Consider the following 15,015-nt stretch of genomic DNA (forward strand, 5'->3'; position numbering starts at 1 on the left):
TTCAGATCTAGCTACGTGAAGCCTTTGATTATCAGTTCAGATATGCCTCACTGTTCTGCAACAGATGGCATCATGTACTTATCTGATGCCATTTGACAGACTCCAACTCAATTTCCTACAAGCATGGCTCTGAACAGTATATACACCACAGCAAGCACAGCATGAACACCTTAGTGACAGTCCCCACCGAGTTGAGGGTCTCGCTACAGGTTCATCTGGCCACATATCAGCGTGTCTCCTGCCAATGGACATTTACTCAGTCTTTACTCATTGAGTAACAGCCAGGTTTTTGAAGGGTCTGTTCAGACACTTTGCACCAGTAAAGTAACTAACCCTTAATTGAGATCTTCTAAATCCCTCTTTGAACCACTAATCAGGTGTTCCTTGTCTTACCTGTCAGAGGAGGTCATGTTCCTCATTGCCATCACTTCAGCCGGAAGAGGAGGTGAATTTGGGGCCCTAATGACCAATGCATTATACATAATAGTCCATAAGGACCAAGTCTCACTACAATTACACCTGAAATTCATTTCTAAGAGACTTTTGTAATTTCACATAAACCAGTCAATTCACTTACCTGTGGGTTGGTATTTTTGTCCCTGAAGCCCCATGCCTCAAGCAAGAAGACTATTCCCTTGATGTTAGGTGAGTATTGGCATTTTACCCGCAGAGAATGAAACAGATCAGAAAATTACCTAGACTGTTTGTTGCCATAGCAGAACAAGTATGAGGACAAGCTGTATCCTCTCAAAGAATATAAGTGGATTTATGACTGTATCCTTGGCACAGCTTCCTTCACCTTGCAGGGTAAGGGCTCACTCTACAAGGGCACAAGCAACCTCTGTAGTATCACTTCAGGAGATGCCCCGGCTTGATAGCTGCAGGGTAGCTATTTGGAGTTGCATCCACCCATTCAGGAGACAGTATTCCTTGGTCCAAGATACTTCTGATGACACATCCTTTGGGATAGCATTTCTATAAGCAGTTATATCGCCTGCATTCTTGCACCCTCCTGCTTTGAGTACTGTTTCAGTCACCCACAGTGGAATACACATAAGCACCAGCACTTGAAGAAAGTGAAGTTACTTACCTTATTGTAACTGGAATTCTTCAAGATGTGTAGTCCCTAATTGTATTCCATTATCCACTGTCCTTCCCTTCTGCTTTTGGATCGTGACAAGATTCACAGCAGAGAAGAAACTAGAGGTGGTCAGTCCACTTCTCTCCTTATATCTTCAGAGTGGAGCATGAGGAGAGCAGAGGTGAAAGCATGGGCCAACAGACACCACTTGCAAGAATTCTCTGGTCTCAGGCATGTGGTCCATATTCTTACCCACAGTGGAATACAGATGGGTACCACACATTTTGAATACAATAAGATAAGTAACTTCCCTTTCTTATTTTGCTATAATTTAGATAATTTCACTTTAACAAAATATCATTTATACATTGTTATTGAAAATACTTACAATTGTACATTCTGCAGTGTTACATATTTAGTACATCTAATTATTGTAATTGTTTGCATTCTAAAGTTAATTTTTGTAACTTAGAAACATTTTTAAAATAAAACTTAAAATCTGTTTAATAATAATACAGGGAGTCCTCGGATTTACAAGACAATTCATTCCTCAGAATTGTGTTGTAAGTCAAAACGTAAGTCGAAACTGCTTTTCCTATAGAAATCAATTGTATGGGGGCTGGGGTGTTTTTGAACCAAGGTTTGATGCACTATTTTCACCACAATAACCCAGATTTTTGTACTAAATGAATTATACATGACTAATGTAGCATGTATTTATTTGGTAAACTGCATTCAAATAAACACACATTCACACGTGCTTTGACTTTCCAGACCTTTTTGAAGAGCTCTTGGCTGGGGGCTTCTCTGAAGTCAGGGCTGCAGGTTTCCCTTGATTCTTCTCTGAAGCAGCAGGGTTCGCTGGCCAGACAGGCGGCTGCTCAGAATATCAGCACCATACTACGTGAAATTGGGCTGGCTTTTTACAGAATTGCTTCTAAATAACTTTGTGGTCGCGTTATAATGAATGAAGCTGGAAGGGGGTCCCTCGCAGTCGCTTGTCTGATTGGCTTCCACAACCAGGGTAGCTTGTTTTTGATTGGCTGAGTCCGGGGCTGGGAGCTGATCAGAAAGCTTGAACAGTGAAATCAGTGATTTGCTGAGACTCAGCATGTGAATGTGTGCTGTTCTTCCTACCAGCTTTTGTCGTAAGTCTGAGGACTCCCTTCTAATAATAATTTATAATTTACACAGCTCATAACTTTGGAACTTATCATGCTCAAAGATTGAGAACCACTTATCTTAAGTCATGTTAATAAGTACAGAAACTTGTTTTAAATATAATTTATGCTGTCCGTATCCATAAAATCATGTTAAATATTTAGCAATATCTCTTGCAGTGCAAAACCATAAATCAGAATAAAAAGCCACTAAATAAAAAAGAAAAGGAGGAGAAAACTGAAAAGAGAGCAAGCAGTGAAATTGAGAACCTGCAAGCAAAGCCTGATGGTCCTGGAGAAAATGTCAGTGAAGACGAGGCTCAATGTAACAATCAAAGGAAAAAAGGTTGGTCAAGGCACTATGCAAAATAACTCAGAATTGTTATAACATTACTAAATTTTTTTGATAATAAACCTTCTTCCAGATGATAGGAAGATGAGTGACTTGACATGCTTTATGCTTTTCTATTTTCTCCTTTCAGTATGTGCATGACTGGATACGATGTGTGCAGTGTAAAGTTTTAAAACTACTTCCCCCCTGCCCTTCTCATTTTTGAGGTGTCGTAAAATCATAGAAGATTAGGGTTGGAAGAGACCTCAGGAGGTCATCTAGTCCAACCCCCTGCTCAGAGCAGGACCCACACCAACTAAATCATCCCAGCCAGGCTTTTGTCAAGCCAGGCCTTAAAAACCTCTGAGGATGGAGATTCCACCACCTCCCTGGGTAACCCATTGCAGTGCTTCTCTACCCTCCTAGTGAAAGTGTTTCCTAATACCCAACCTAGACCTCTCCTACTGCAACTTGAGACCATTGCTCCTTGATCTATCATCTGCCACAACTGAGAACAGCTGAGCTCCACCCTTTTTGGAACCCCCCTTCAGGTAGTTGAAGACTGCTATCAAATCCCCCCTCACTCTTCTCTTCTGCAGACTAAACAAGGCCCAGTTCCCTGAGCTGCTTCTTGTAAGTCATGTGCCCCAGCCGCCTGATCATCTTCAGTGCCCTTCACTGGACTCTCTTCAATTTTGTCCACATCCTTTCTGTAGCACGGGACACAAAACTGGACGCAGTACTCCAGATGTGGCCTCACCAGTTCTGAATAGAGGGTAATAATCACTTCCCTCGATCTGCTGGCAGTGCTTCTACTAATGCAGCCCAATGTACCATTAGCCTTCTTGGCAACAAGGGCACATTGCTGACTCATACCCAGCTTCTCATCCTCTGTAATTCCCAGGTCCTTTTCTGCAGAACTGCTGCTTAGCCAGTCAGTCCCCAACCTGTAGCGGTGCATGGGATTCTTCTGTCCTAAGTGCAGGACTCTGCACTTGTCCTTGTTGAACCGCATCAGATTTTTTTTTTTAGCCCAATCTTCCAATTTGTCTAGGTCACTCTGGATCCTATCCCTGCCCTCCAGCATATCTACTTCTTCTCCCAGCTTAGTGTCATCCACGAAATTGCTGAGGGTGCAATCTATCCCATCATCCAAATCATTAATAAAGATGTTGAACAAAACAGGCCTCAGGACCGACCCCTGGGGCACTCCACTTGATACCGGCTGCCAACTAGACATCAAGCCATTGATCACTACCTGTTGAATCCAACAATCTAGCCACCTTTCTATCCATCCTATAGTCCATTCATCCAATCCATACTTTTTTTAACTTGCTGGCAAGAATATTGTGGGAGACTGTATCAAAAGTTTTGCTAAAGTCAGGATGTATCATGTCCACTGCTTTCCCCGTATCCACAGAGCCAGTAATCTCATTGTAGATGGCAATCAGGTTGGCCACACATGACTTGCCATTGGTGAATCCAAGTTGACTGTTCCTGATCACTTTCCTCGCCTTCAACTCATTCTCCACAGTAAAATATAGAAAATAAAATGGATACTGTATTGTATATATCTTGCAAAAACACATTTTAAAAACTCAAATGGATAAAGTATAACCCATACACTTAGATCAGTTTGTGGGACAGCACAAATTATGAGAACTATAAATAAGTCTGAAGTTGGAAAATAACTTGAGATCTATAAGCCTTCAGCTTTAAGGAATTATGGATAGGTTGTATACTGGTATTTAAGGCAAATCTATCCAAAAATTGCAGAACACTTTCTAAAAACATTGATCTAGAGTTGCAAATAGTGGATAATGCACAAAACTGGAAATTCCAAAGACAGCTGAGTTCTTCTATTAGTGAATCACACATCATATTCTTGGCTCTTTTTATACAAAATGCCAAGCCAGAACAAAATTTGTGTTATATTAGCAGAGAATCTTATGCTTTAGAACACAGTTTGGTATCATTTATACCTATAAAACAAACAATACTTGTTAAAACAGAGTTCTCCACTACAGGGGTAAAGGTCTTGGTGGTCTATCACATGAAACTTATTTTTTTGTAATGAAAATGGTGAATTTGTTGATGCAAAAAATATTTGTCAACTTTAAAATATATTTTCCATCAGAAGTCTGAAGAACTTAAATCCGAATTATCTGATTCATCTGTTTATCTGATTTTTTTTTTTATTCATGATACATCTTGGACTTTTTTGCATAAGATTTAAGGTGCCTTGCCCACCTCCCAACCAACTGCACAATAGCAAATGTTATTGTTAAAGAGTTAGCGTTGTGCATCTTTTTACCCTTTCGCTATTGAGATGTTTTTCTTATATGTCTCATCTTAGTGTTCGTTATACTTTAGCATACCACAACTTAACATCCCACATTCTTCTTCAAATGATGGTCCATATGTATATTCCACACACAAGTATGCATGCGTGCCATACATCTAAGTCTGGAAATACTTCAAAGCAGCATCTGTTGGCCCACGTATGGACATTAGCTCACCTCATGCTCCTGACTGAGGGTATAAGAGGCAGTGTGGATTGATGCTTCTCCAGTTCCTTACTGATGCAGGGCCTGAGTTACAATTGTTGTCCTTTTCATTGCATAACTTATTTTAAAAAAAAATGTTAATAGTTGTATTCTTAAGTTACTTTATACTATACATTTTAATTATTTTTCTCCCCAGTTGGGGACCCTCTCCCCAGCTTTGGGACTATGCCCAGAGTCCTGGGATTCAAGAATTGCATCTCCTGCCATTGATCTTCTCCATCAGTGACAAATATCAATGCAGTCTGTACTGTCAGGGTGAGGCGCATATCTCTGCGAAGTGCAGTATCTGTTGCTCTTTCCTGTCCAGGACCTTTGCCTATGGAAGCCCTGATGGAGAATGCTATGACATCCTCTCTGATATGGGCCATCAGGACCCCTATGTACATCAGCCCCTTCAGTTGATCAGCAGTGTCCTTCCAAGCATGTGCCTTGGAGTCGAGCCCTCACCATCTAAGCCCATCTTTGCAAGGTGCTCCCGTGGGAATAAGGACAAATCCCTATTGAGGACTGTCCATAAGAAGCACATTTCCTCTGAGCCTGTGCAGGTGGGATGAAACTGTGCATATGGAACCTTAAGGAATAGGCTCCAATGAAGACCACCTGATCGGAGGGCAAGATGTGTAAAAAGAGAGCTCCATTTGTCACCTTGATGCCAAATCATCAGTGCTGTAACTAGGCATTTTAGTGCCTGGGCTGAGCAAGCATATTTGAAGCCCTTGCTAGAGCACTGTGTGGGACTATTTTTTTTTAATCCAGTCCCACCCTGCAATAGTCACCCCCACCTGCTCCTGCATTATTTGTTGAATTTTTATCTCGCGCCCGCTATTATGCCAGCGGGTCGTGGAGGATCCCAGTCACGCTGCCTATCTTGCAGTATTAAGTATTGCCACCCTTACTTCTGCTCTGCTGCTGGCAATGGTACTACCTTCAAAGCTGGGCAGCCAGAGAGCGGTGGCTGATGGCCAGAGTGTTTCATGTTTGTGGCACAGGAGGACTATTTTTTTAAATCCTGATCTCATTCCACCCCACAATTCTCACTCCTACCTGTTACAGTATTGTTGGTTGAATTTTTATCTTGCTCCTGCTACTATGGCAGCAGGTCCTGCGGGATCCCAGTCTTTCTCTAGGGCTCTACCTCCTATCGTTTATTTGTCCACCCCATTTTTCCATCTCTTCCCCCCGCACCATTGGCTTTGCACCCTGGGTTCGCCCCACCTTGGTTATGGTCCTGTGGATCATCAGGATGAACGTTTGCTGATTTTGTCTACAGGTGATGGTCTGGACCCATTGTCGGTACTGCATCATCCATGTAAAGATGCACTGGATCTGTCAGATGTAACTGTGGAAACTGCTCAGGCATGAGGGCATACCAAGACTTGTGTAACACCAGAGGATATATTCCTTCCTTATCCACGGTCCCCACTTCTTTCTGGCCTGGCCCTCCTGAGGGATGTCCTTATCCAGAGAAGGCAGCTACATAACTGTCCTAGGAGCCGTCTCACCTCCAGTCTTCTGGTAGGAGTGCCTTGGCACTGAGAGCACTGCTGCTACCGATGGAGCAATTCTCAAACTGAGATGAATCGGAGGAGATGGTCACATGGGTATCTCCATGGAGGCAGTTGAGCCCCAATAGACAGTTGAGGGGTTACATTTGCTGTTCTGCTGAGTATGACCCCCCAGGGACCACTGGTAGTGACTTCCTTGGGAGTTCCCTGCAACCGATTGATGCCTCTTTCTGGTCTTATTGGGGTTCGTGGGATCCTTATGGCAGGCATCTGGACCCCTCTCAAGTTGTATCACACCTCTTCCTCTCGCAAGCTGATTCTGTCCATGTACCAGGAGGAAGGAGGTGGAACCTGATCCGATGGTTTCACTGGGTGCTTCTTCATTGGACAAGGTGGTCACAATTTCCTCAGATTTCATCAGGTTGGCGACAGGGTTTTTCATACAACTTTTAACTGCCCTAGGCATTTGCGTAAATGAAGAAAAGTCTTTGTTACCCACCAGTCAATAAACTTCTTATAGGGGCAAAATTTGGACTCAGTTTCCACTAAAGCGTTCACAAAAGGTTTCATGCGATGAGCAATTTGATGTCACACATCACCCACAGAACATGAGCCACAGTACACAAGTGCCTTTCACTTTTAGGCCACATGGCCATGTGCACCTGTGTGACTCCTTTTGCCAGACTCCACTTGCAGTGCCTGCAGGCTTGGCTCCACTTGATCTAGCGACCAAGCAAAGACCACATCAGCTCCAAGGTGGTAGTTTCTGCTAGAGTCATCACCTCCCGAAGGAAGGGCTTGGCTACGCTTGCAAGTTCGAGCACATTAAATAAGCTCTGAGCACCCTAACTCCTGAGGTGTCCACACTGGCAAGGCATATAGAGCACCTGGACTCTGCGACTGGAGCGCCCCAGTAATCCATCTCCACGAGAAGCATAGAGTTTGCTGTGCCCTGGCTGAAATGCCAGGGTGTCCATGTAGATGACGTGTTGCATTACTGCACTGTGATTGGCCTCCGGAAACATCCCATAATCTCTTGAAGTCAAGTGACCACTCTCGTCATTGTTTTGAACTCCGCTGCAAGCATGTGGATGTCCCCTTTCAAAGCTCCGTTTCTGACCGCTGGCATGCTTATCTGCTCTGGATCACAAAGCAAACCATTACTGTGGAATGCTCCTGCTGCAGAGGTAGGTGTTTTGTGCGTGTGTGTGTGTGAAAAAGGTGCGGGGTGGGGGGCTGATGTCAGGGTTCCCCCCTTTCCCCCTGCAGCTGTCTGAACTTACAAGCCAGCATGCTGACACACTCTGCCCCACCCCACATAAACACAACACACTTCCTATCACACTCCACCTACCCACCCCCATTTGAAAAGCATGTTGCAGCCACTTGCACACTGAGATAGCTACCACAATGCACTGCTCTCTGTGGCGTTGCAAGAACTGCTAATGTGGCCATGCCACTGCGCTTGCAGCTGACAGTCTGAACACATGACAGCGCTTTCCCTGCTGCTGTCTCCAAGGGCTGGTTTAACTCCCGGCGCTGTACATCTGCAAGTGTATCCATAGCCTTAGTGGTCAAACCCAGAAAAGGTCATAGTGGGAGTTCCCTTTAGCAATGCCACTTCCAGGGCCAGCAGTATGAGAGACCAGTGGGATGCTCAGGGCACTGGGTCCCCATGAGAGGCCAGACTACATACAAACTTATTGGAAATGAGGTTGATCCTCCTTGCATGTAAGGTCTTCCTTTCACTTATATGCTCACTATGTATACACATAATATTGGACCTTATCACCATAGTGGTCTATATAAACACATAGGGAGGTCTCATCCACTCTGCCAGGAAGTTGTCAGACTTTGGAACAGGGATGTCAGGAACCACATTGCGATACAGGCCATGTATCTATGGGTATTCACAACTCCCTGGCATACAAATTAAGCAGAAGCTTCTCAATAGGCCATTCATGGGAGATTCATGACACAGTCCTAAGTGAGATTTTACACAGCAGGTTATTTTGCTGTGGGACCTCTGAGTTGCAAATGAACAGAACGCTCCCCCTGTTGTGACTCTCAAGGTAACACTTTGCTGATGTCCTGGATGAATGGCCTCAGATTGCCTTTCTTCCCAATCCTCTGTTTCTGCAAGTCATAGGGAAGATTCATAGCAACAGAGCCAACATCATTCTCCTTGTACCCACTGACCCAGACAGCTTTGGTTCACGGAATTTCTATTGATGTCTGCCCCCCCACCACCAATCAGGATCTGCCTGTTCCTGGATCTCCTGAACCCAGATGAGGGAAGATGAAGCATCCCAATCTGGGCTCATGCCATCTCACATCCTGGTTTTTGGATGGGCATTGGAAATAGGATGCTCGTGTTCAGCCCCAGTTCAGGTGATCTTTAGCCAGAGTACAAAAGAGTCTACTAAAACCTATCATCAGGCTAAATGGAGACGCTTTTCAGCCTGGGCGCAACAACATCATTGTTCTCCAGATAGTCTAGAACTGGAGTGGCTGCAGTATATCGTGTTCCTGAAGACTTCCGGGATCTCTGCTGGCTTTTTAAGAGTTTACCTAACAGCGATTAGTACCTTCCTTCCTCCAGTGGTCTTTACTCTCCCAGCTACAGTATGATTCATGAAAGGCCTGATCAGGACCTTCCCACCAGTGCTTAAACCTACTCCTCAATGGAATGTTAACCTCATCCTGTCCAAGCTCACTAGTCCACCTTTCGACCCCTAGCGACTTGTGCCATGTCCACCTGTCCATATAGATGGCATTCTTAATTGCTATCACCTCAGCTAGGAGGGTCAGCGAGCTCAGAGCTATCATGGTGGACCCTCCTGATACAGCATTTCACAAAGAAAAGATTTCTTTTTGACTACACCCAAGTTCCTTCAAAGATTGAGTTCCACGTCAGTCAAACAATACTTACCTTTATTTTTACCGAAACCTCACACTTCCTCTGAAGACACGAGAGTTCGCTCCTTTGATGTCCGGCAGGCCCTGGGGTTCTAACTACAAAGATCCAAGTCTATTGGGAAATGACCCAAACTGTGTCACCGTAGCAGAGTTTGGTCAAGCTTAAAGGAGAAACCACAAGTGGAGGTTACTTACTGTAACTGGAGGTTCTTCGAGATGGGTGGTCCCTATCTATATTCCACATGTGCGTATGCATGCAGGACATGCACCCGAGTCCAGAACTTCTTCAAAGCGGTGTCCACGGGCCCACACATGTGCAGTAGTTCTCCTCATGCTCCCGACCAAGGGCTTAAGAGGCAGTGTGGGTTGACATCTCTCCAGTTCCTCCACTTACTGCAAATCCAACAGGATCCAAAGCATAGGGGATGGTGGGGGAGGGGGACAGTGGGGACAGATAGGGACCACACATCTTGAAGAACCTCCAGTTACAGTAAGTAACCTCCACTTGTGGTTTCTCCTTTAAGCTTGACCAAACTCACTTCAGTTATTAGATTCAAGGCTTATTTAAGATACATCTTTTAAAACTGAAAAGTTACTATTTTCTGATTTTATTTTTACTTACAGAATTGGTATTAAGATATTTCCTATTGCCTAAATATTTTAAGTAAACTAATTATTTAAGAGCTACTTATTCTTCCTTTAAAAATGAATTCTACAATATATTCTAAACAGTTAAATTATAGTGAAATGCCTAGCTGCCCCATAGTTTAAAGTCGAGAATATATATATATATATATTTTTTCACTCTTTTAAGGTAACAAGCAGAAGTGGGTACCACTTCATTTAGATGATGTAAGACCAGATAGCCAAGAAGGAACAGGCTCTCGAAATAGTTCAAGATCTCAGCCAGAAACAAGCAAATTAGTGCCATACAACAACAGACGAAATGAGTCAAGAAGTAAGTGGTTTTCAGTCCTAACTCTGGCTTTTACAGTGGTTCCCAAGTGTAACTTAAAATTTTTGTTCATTGAATGTTCATGTCAGTTAAAGTAAAACACTGATAGAAACTAGGTATGTTTTGAGACTGGATGTTAAAGCCTGTCCATGTCATCTGTTCAGGGCCTTTTTTCCTGACCTACTATTCCAATATTGAGTGTCTCCTGAACAGACTTTAGTAACATGGTTGGTTGTGCAGAAACTTGACTTTAGTGTTAACAATGCAATAATTTATCTGAAAGAACTAAATTGTAGTTCGTTACTGTAAGTAGTTGAATAGTGAACGGAAAAAAAATTGTTCTTTAAAACTGTTTAAGATTTTGGTGTGTGTGTGTGTGAGTGAGAATCTGTACCTCAGGGGAACACCCTACACTCCCATGTTCATCTTTATAAAATGATTGTGTGGTATCCAATGCAAAGTTTGTCATGTTGGGTGTTTTTGGAAGGCTTATGATGCACTGATCATGGTTGTTATAGTTAGGTTATAATTTCATGTAGTATAGTTATGAGGCTGAAAATGTATCCTCATGGCTTAAATCAAGCCCATGCAAAAACTCTCCAAGAACAGAAAGGCAATTCTCACCTCTTCAGGGCACAGATGGGACAAACCCAGCCCAGCCTCACAAGAACAATGGACACTGGTTTAGGCAGCAACAAAATAATCTGTTACTCCCTGGAGGGGGTCATCCCCTTCCTTTAGTCAGTTTGAAACTGCGATGAGGTAATGCTCACCTGACTCTGAAGGGGATGGGGGCAAAGCCAAGAGGAAAGAAAGGACATGATAAACGGGAGAGACATTTGCCATGCTCTCTCTCTCCCACCTACATCTACAGACACCACCACCATCAAGCGAATGAAAAGCCAGCCTCTGGTGAGAAGCATCTAAGTTTTTAAGGACAGTGAAAATGTTAAGATCAGCTTAGAATGCATTTTGCTTTTATTGCATTTGACCAAATCTGACTTGTTATGCTTTGACTTATAATCACTTAAATCTACCTTTATAGTTAATAGATCTGTTTGTTTATTCTACCTGAAGCAGTGCATTTGGTTTGCAGTATGTCAGACTCCCCTTGGGAGAACAAGCCTGGTACATATCAATTTCTTTGTTAAATTGACAAACTTATATAAGCGTGCACTGTCTAGCAGATGCAACTGGACACTGCAAGACAGAGGTTCCCAGGGTTGTGTCTGGGACCAGAGATATTGACTAGTGTCATTTGCTTGCAAGCAGCTGGGAGCAGCTTATGTGCCAAAGGCTGTGCATGAACAGCCCAGGAGTGGGGGTTCTCACAGCAGAGCAGGGTAAGGTTGGCTCCAAGAGTCAAGGATTGGAGAGGCCTAGCAGATGACTGATCCAGATAACACCAGAGGGGAATGTCAGTGTGCATACATACACACAATTGCAAATAATAAATCACTGCCAAGTATGTTGTTAACTGAGTTAAGGTTGTTTAGCACTGACTCGTGCCCTTTCAGAATGCGGAGAGTGGCCAAACTTAACCTCTCAAAACCAGAAAATAAGAAGTTAAAGTGATGTCTTACTTACCACACCCCCACACAACCTTAACTCTGCCCTTTTGAGGGATCAGAGGATGGTACCCTTCTTGAGCCTGTGGAGCACAGCAAAGAGAGTGAAGGTTAGTGTAAGAGGAGGTGGCTCTTAAACTTTTCTTGATTAGGATATATGTTGAGTTTAGGTCCAGCTTAGCAAATGTGTGCAGGTCAGGTTTAACTAACTCTTGACCACTTTACTGACTCCAAACAAACCACTAAAGACTTTTCAGATGTTAATACCTGTTCATCCTTGTCCTAAGCATTTCCTCTGAGACATCACCGTACCTTCAGTTAGCCCTGACTGAGCCTTATAGTACACTATGATGTATGCCAGAAGACCACTGGAACTCCCCTGAGCCGTAGCATGGCACAGAGGATGCATGGCAGTGAGAGTGCCAGTGCAGATGTGAAATTCTGGTGAGCACTGAACATGTAAGAGAGCTAGAATGAATTGAAACAATCTTGTTTTCCCTAATCTTGTTGAAATACCTTCTGCAATGTCAGCCTCTGTAGGACACAGTGGCAGTTATTCTACCAACCTTTTAAAATCTTTAATATATTATATTTTAGAGCTAAGAGGGCCATCTGCTCTAAATCATCTGCTCAGGCCGCCTGCATAATGTGTGTCAGAAAATAGAGATCTAGAAATTTGCTGCTACTAATCCCTAAATCGGTACAGCTAGTGAGAATCATGGAGTGTGTGTCAAGAGGAATGATGATAGAGAATTGTGTTGGACACAACACAGCACACCACAGAAAATTACAGATGTTTGTTAGGGGTATGTTAGGTTTGGTTTGGTCCCAGTGCCTACTGCCAGCTCCAGCAGGGCAGAATTAAGGTGCTGCGAGAGAAGTTTCTATATTTCTTGGCTTTGAGGCCTCAGTTTAGCCCTACTTCATTAATCTATGAAGGACGTGAAGCAGTGCTAAGCCACTTTCACTCTGATAAAGTTTTTGGTAGTGAATTTCCCTTTTGAGAACGTGGTGATAGTGAGGCAGGAATGATTAAGGGGTGGTGGTGGGGTGGGTACAATAAGGCATTCTGGATATAACACTTCACTACTCAGCTACCAGCTCCACCTTCCTCATGGCTCTCTCCATGCTGTGGTGAGTGTAGATGGATCTGAGGAAAAAGAAAGATGGTGCAACTGTGAGGAGGAGTACATGTGCCAGCAGGAAAGGGGCAAAGAATGGAACTCCAGAGTCCTTGCCCAAATCTGGGTCTAGTGTGTATATGGAGAAGTAGCTGTGCACAGGAGGCTCATGGAGGTGTGTATAGTGGCCTGTTCGTCTCAATGCGATGTCAGGTGAATCTGATGGTGATGAATACAGACTAAAACAAAAGCTCTGAAAGATGTGAACTGTTTAATTCATTGCAGTGGGTGTCTTCATCCTCACTCTCTCGGTCTCAGTGCTTTTACGCCTGTGCTGTCCATGGAGCATGCCTGTTCAGAACTTCGCACTCTGGCCTCAGCATTGTGTGCCTGGTGCTTGAACCAAGCATGCCTGTTGCAATGCCCGGCACATTCCTGGTTTGTCAAATCTAGTGCTTCTCGGCAGGAGTTCAACCAGTGTTTTTGGCATAGACCCAATTTATCCTGGCTGGGATTCTTCCGCTGGCCTCTCTGGTCTGACTATCTCAGTTTGGCAACTAGTACCTCCCATAACAGCCTATCCCATACCACCATACATATCCCAGACACAGTATTGCCCACCATACTATCCCAGGGTTGGACAGGTATGCTTATGGGGTGCCAAGCTTCCTCAAAATTGCATGCACCTCTCACATTTCCAAAAGGAACTGTATTGTGGCTGCAGACACCAAGCAAAGGCACATTGAGAGCACTAATGTGCACATCATTCATATCTCCAGAGGAGAGTCATGACCTTTGGGTTCAGGGGGCAGTCAGTGCTTGTTCCCCTGAGCCACCATTTAGATACAGGACTTTGGCACTCACAAAGAATTTACTGCAGAAACATTAGCTTATAGGGAAACAGACTCTAAGTAGAGTGTGCTTAAGCTTTTATAGTGCAATAAACTTTTAAATTTCTAAAATGATCCATGGTACTGTTAGTAACTGAACTTGGGAGCAATCCAATTATATACATAGCTGAGAGTTCAAGACTTATATTTTTATTGGTGCAGAGCTAGAAAAAGAATAAGAATCTGAACATTTTATAAACAGCTCACTTTTGGAAGAGGAGGAATCTCTTGACCAAATGACCTAAGTCTGCACCACAAAGTCTTCTCCAGGCCCTCCTGTGGCACATCTGTCTTCAAGACACTGTCTGTATGTGACGGGTCCAGTCACAGAGATGCCCTTGGGACTGTCACCTGACGTGCTGGACTCACCTCTGATCACATTTTCCCTGCTAGCTTGGGACTCCAGAACCCTGCCTTGTTGAGCCAGACATACTAGTCTGCTGCAACACAGACCCAGGTCTGGTCCTCGCCCCCGAAGCTGCAGACTTTAACCAAAAACTGCTCAGCAGATCACCTATCTCCAGCACCCAGACACCCAGTTCCCAATGGTATCCAAACCCCAAATAAATCCATTTTACTCTGTATAAAGCTTATACAGGGCAAATTCACAAATTGTCTGCCCTCTAACACTGGTAGAGAAATATGCTCAGCTGTTTGCTCCTCCAGGTATGAATCACTTACTCTGAGTTAATAAAATCACTTTTGTTTATTAATTAAGTATAAAAAGTAGGATTTAAGTGGTTTCAAGTAATAACAGACAGAACAAATTAAGTCACAAAGCAAAATAAAGCAAAAACATGCAAGTCTAAGCCTAATACATTAAGGCTTTGGCTACATTTGCGCGGCAGCGCTTTGAAGCGCTAAGTGTAGTCAAAGTGCCAGCGCTGGGAGAGAGCTCTCCCAGCGCTGTCCGTACTC

The 15,015-nt window shown here is 43.7% G+C and overlaps 1 protein-coding gene across 8 annotated transcripts in view; it reads left to right on the forward strand.

The window, feature by feature from the left end:
* Positions 1 to 15,015, forward strand: part of LARP1B (La ribonucleoprotein 1B) — a 115,446-nt gene that overhangs the window by 42,446 nt on the left and 57,985 nt on the right. For all 8 annotated transcript variants that reach the window (XM_045018060.1, XM_045018054.1, XM_045018053.1 and 5 more), the window contains exons 4-5: positions 2,422 to 2,587; positions 10,378 to 10,521. In XM_045018060.1, coding sequence (XP_044873995.1) covers positions 2,422 to 2,587; positions 10,378 to 10,521 — 310 coding nt within the window. The remainder of the gene's footprint in view (positions 1 to 2,421; positions 2,588 to 10,377; positions 10,522 to 15,015) is intronic.

This window comes from Mauremys mutica, chromosome 5 (assembly GCF_020497125.1).
Source record: "Mauremys mutica isolate MM-2020 ecotype Southern chromosome 5, ASM2049712v1, whole genome shotgun sequence".
NCBI classification, from domain to species: Eukaryota; Metazoa; Chordata; order Testudines; family Geoemydidae; genus Mauremys; species Mauremys mutica.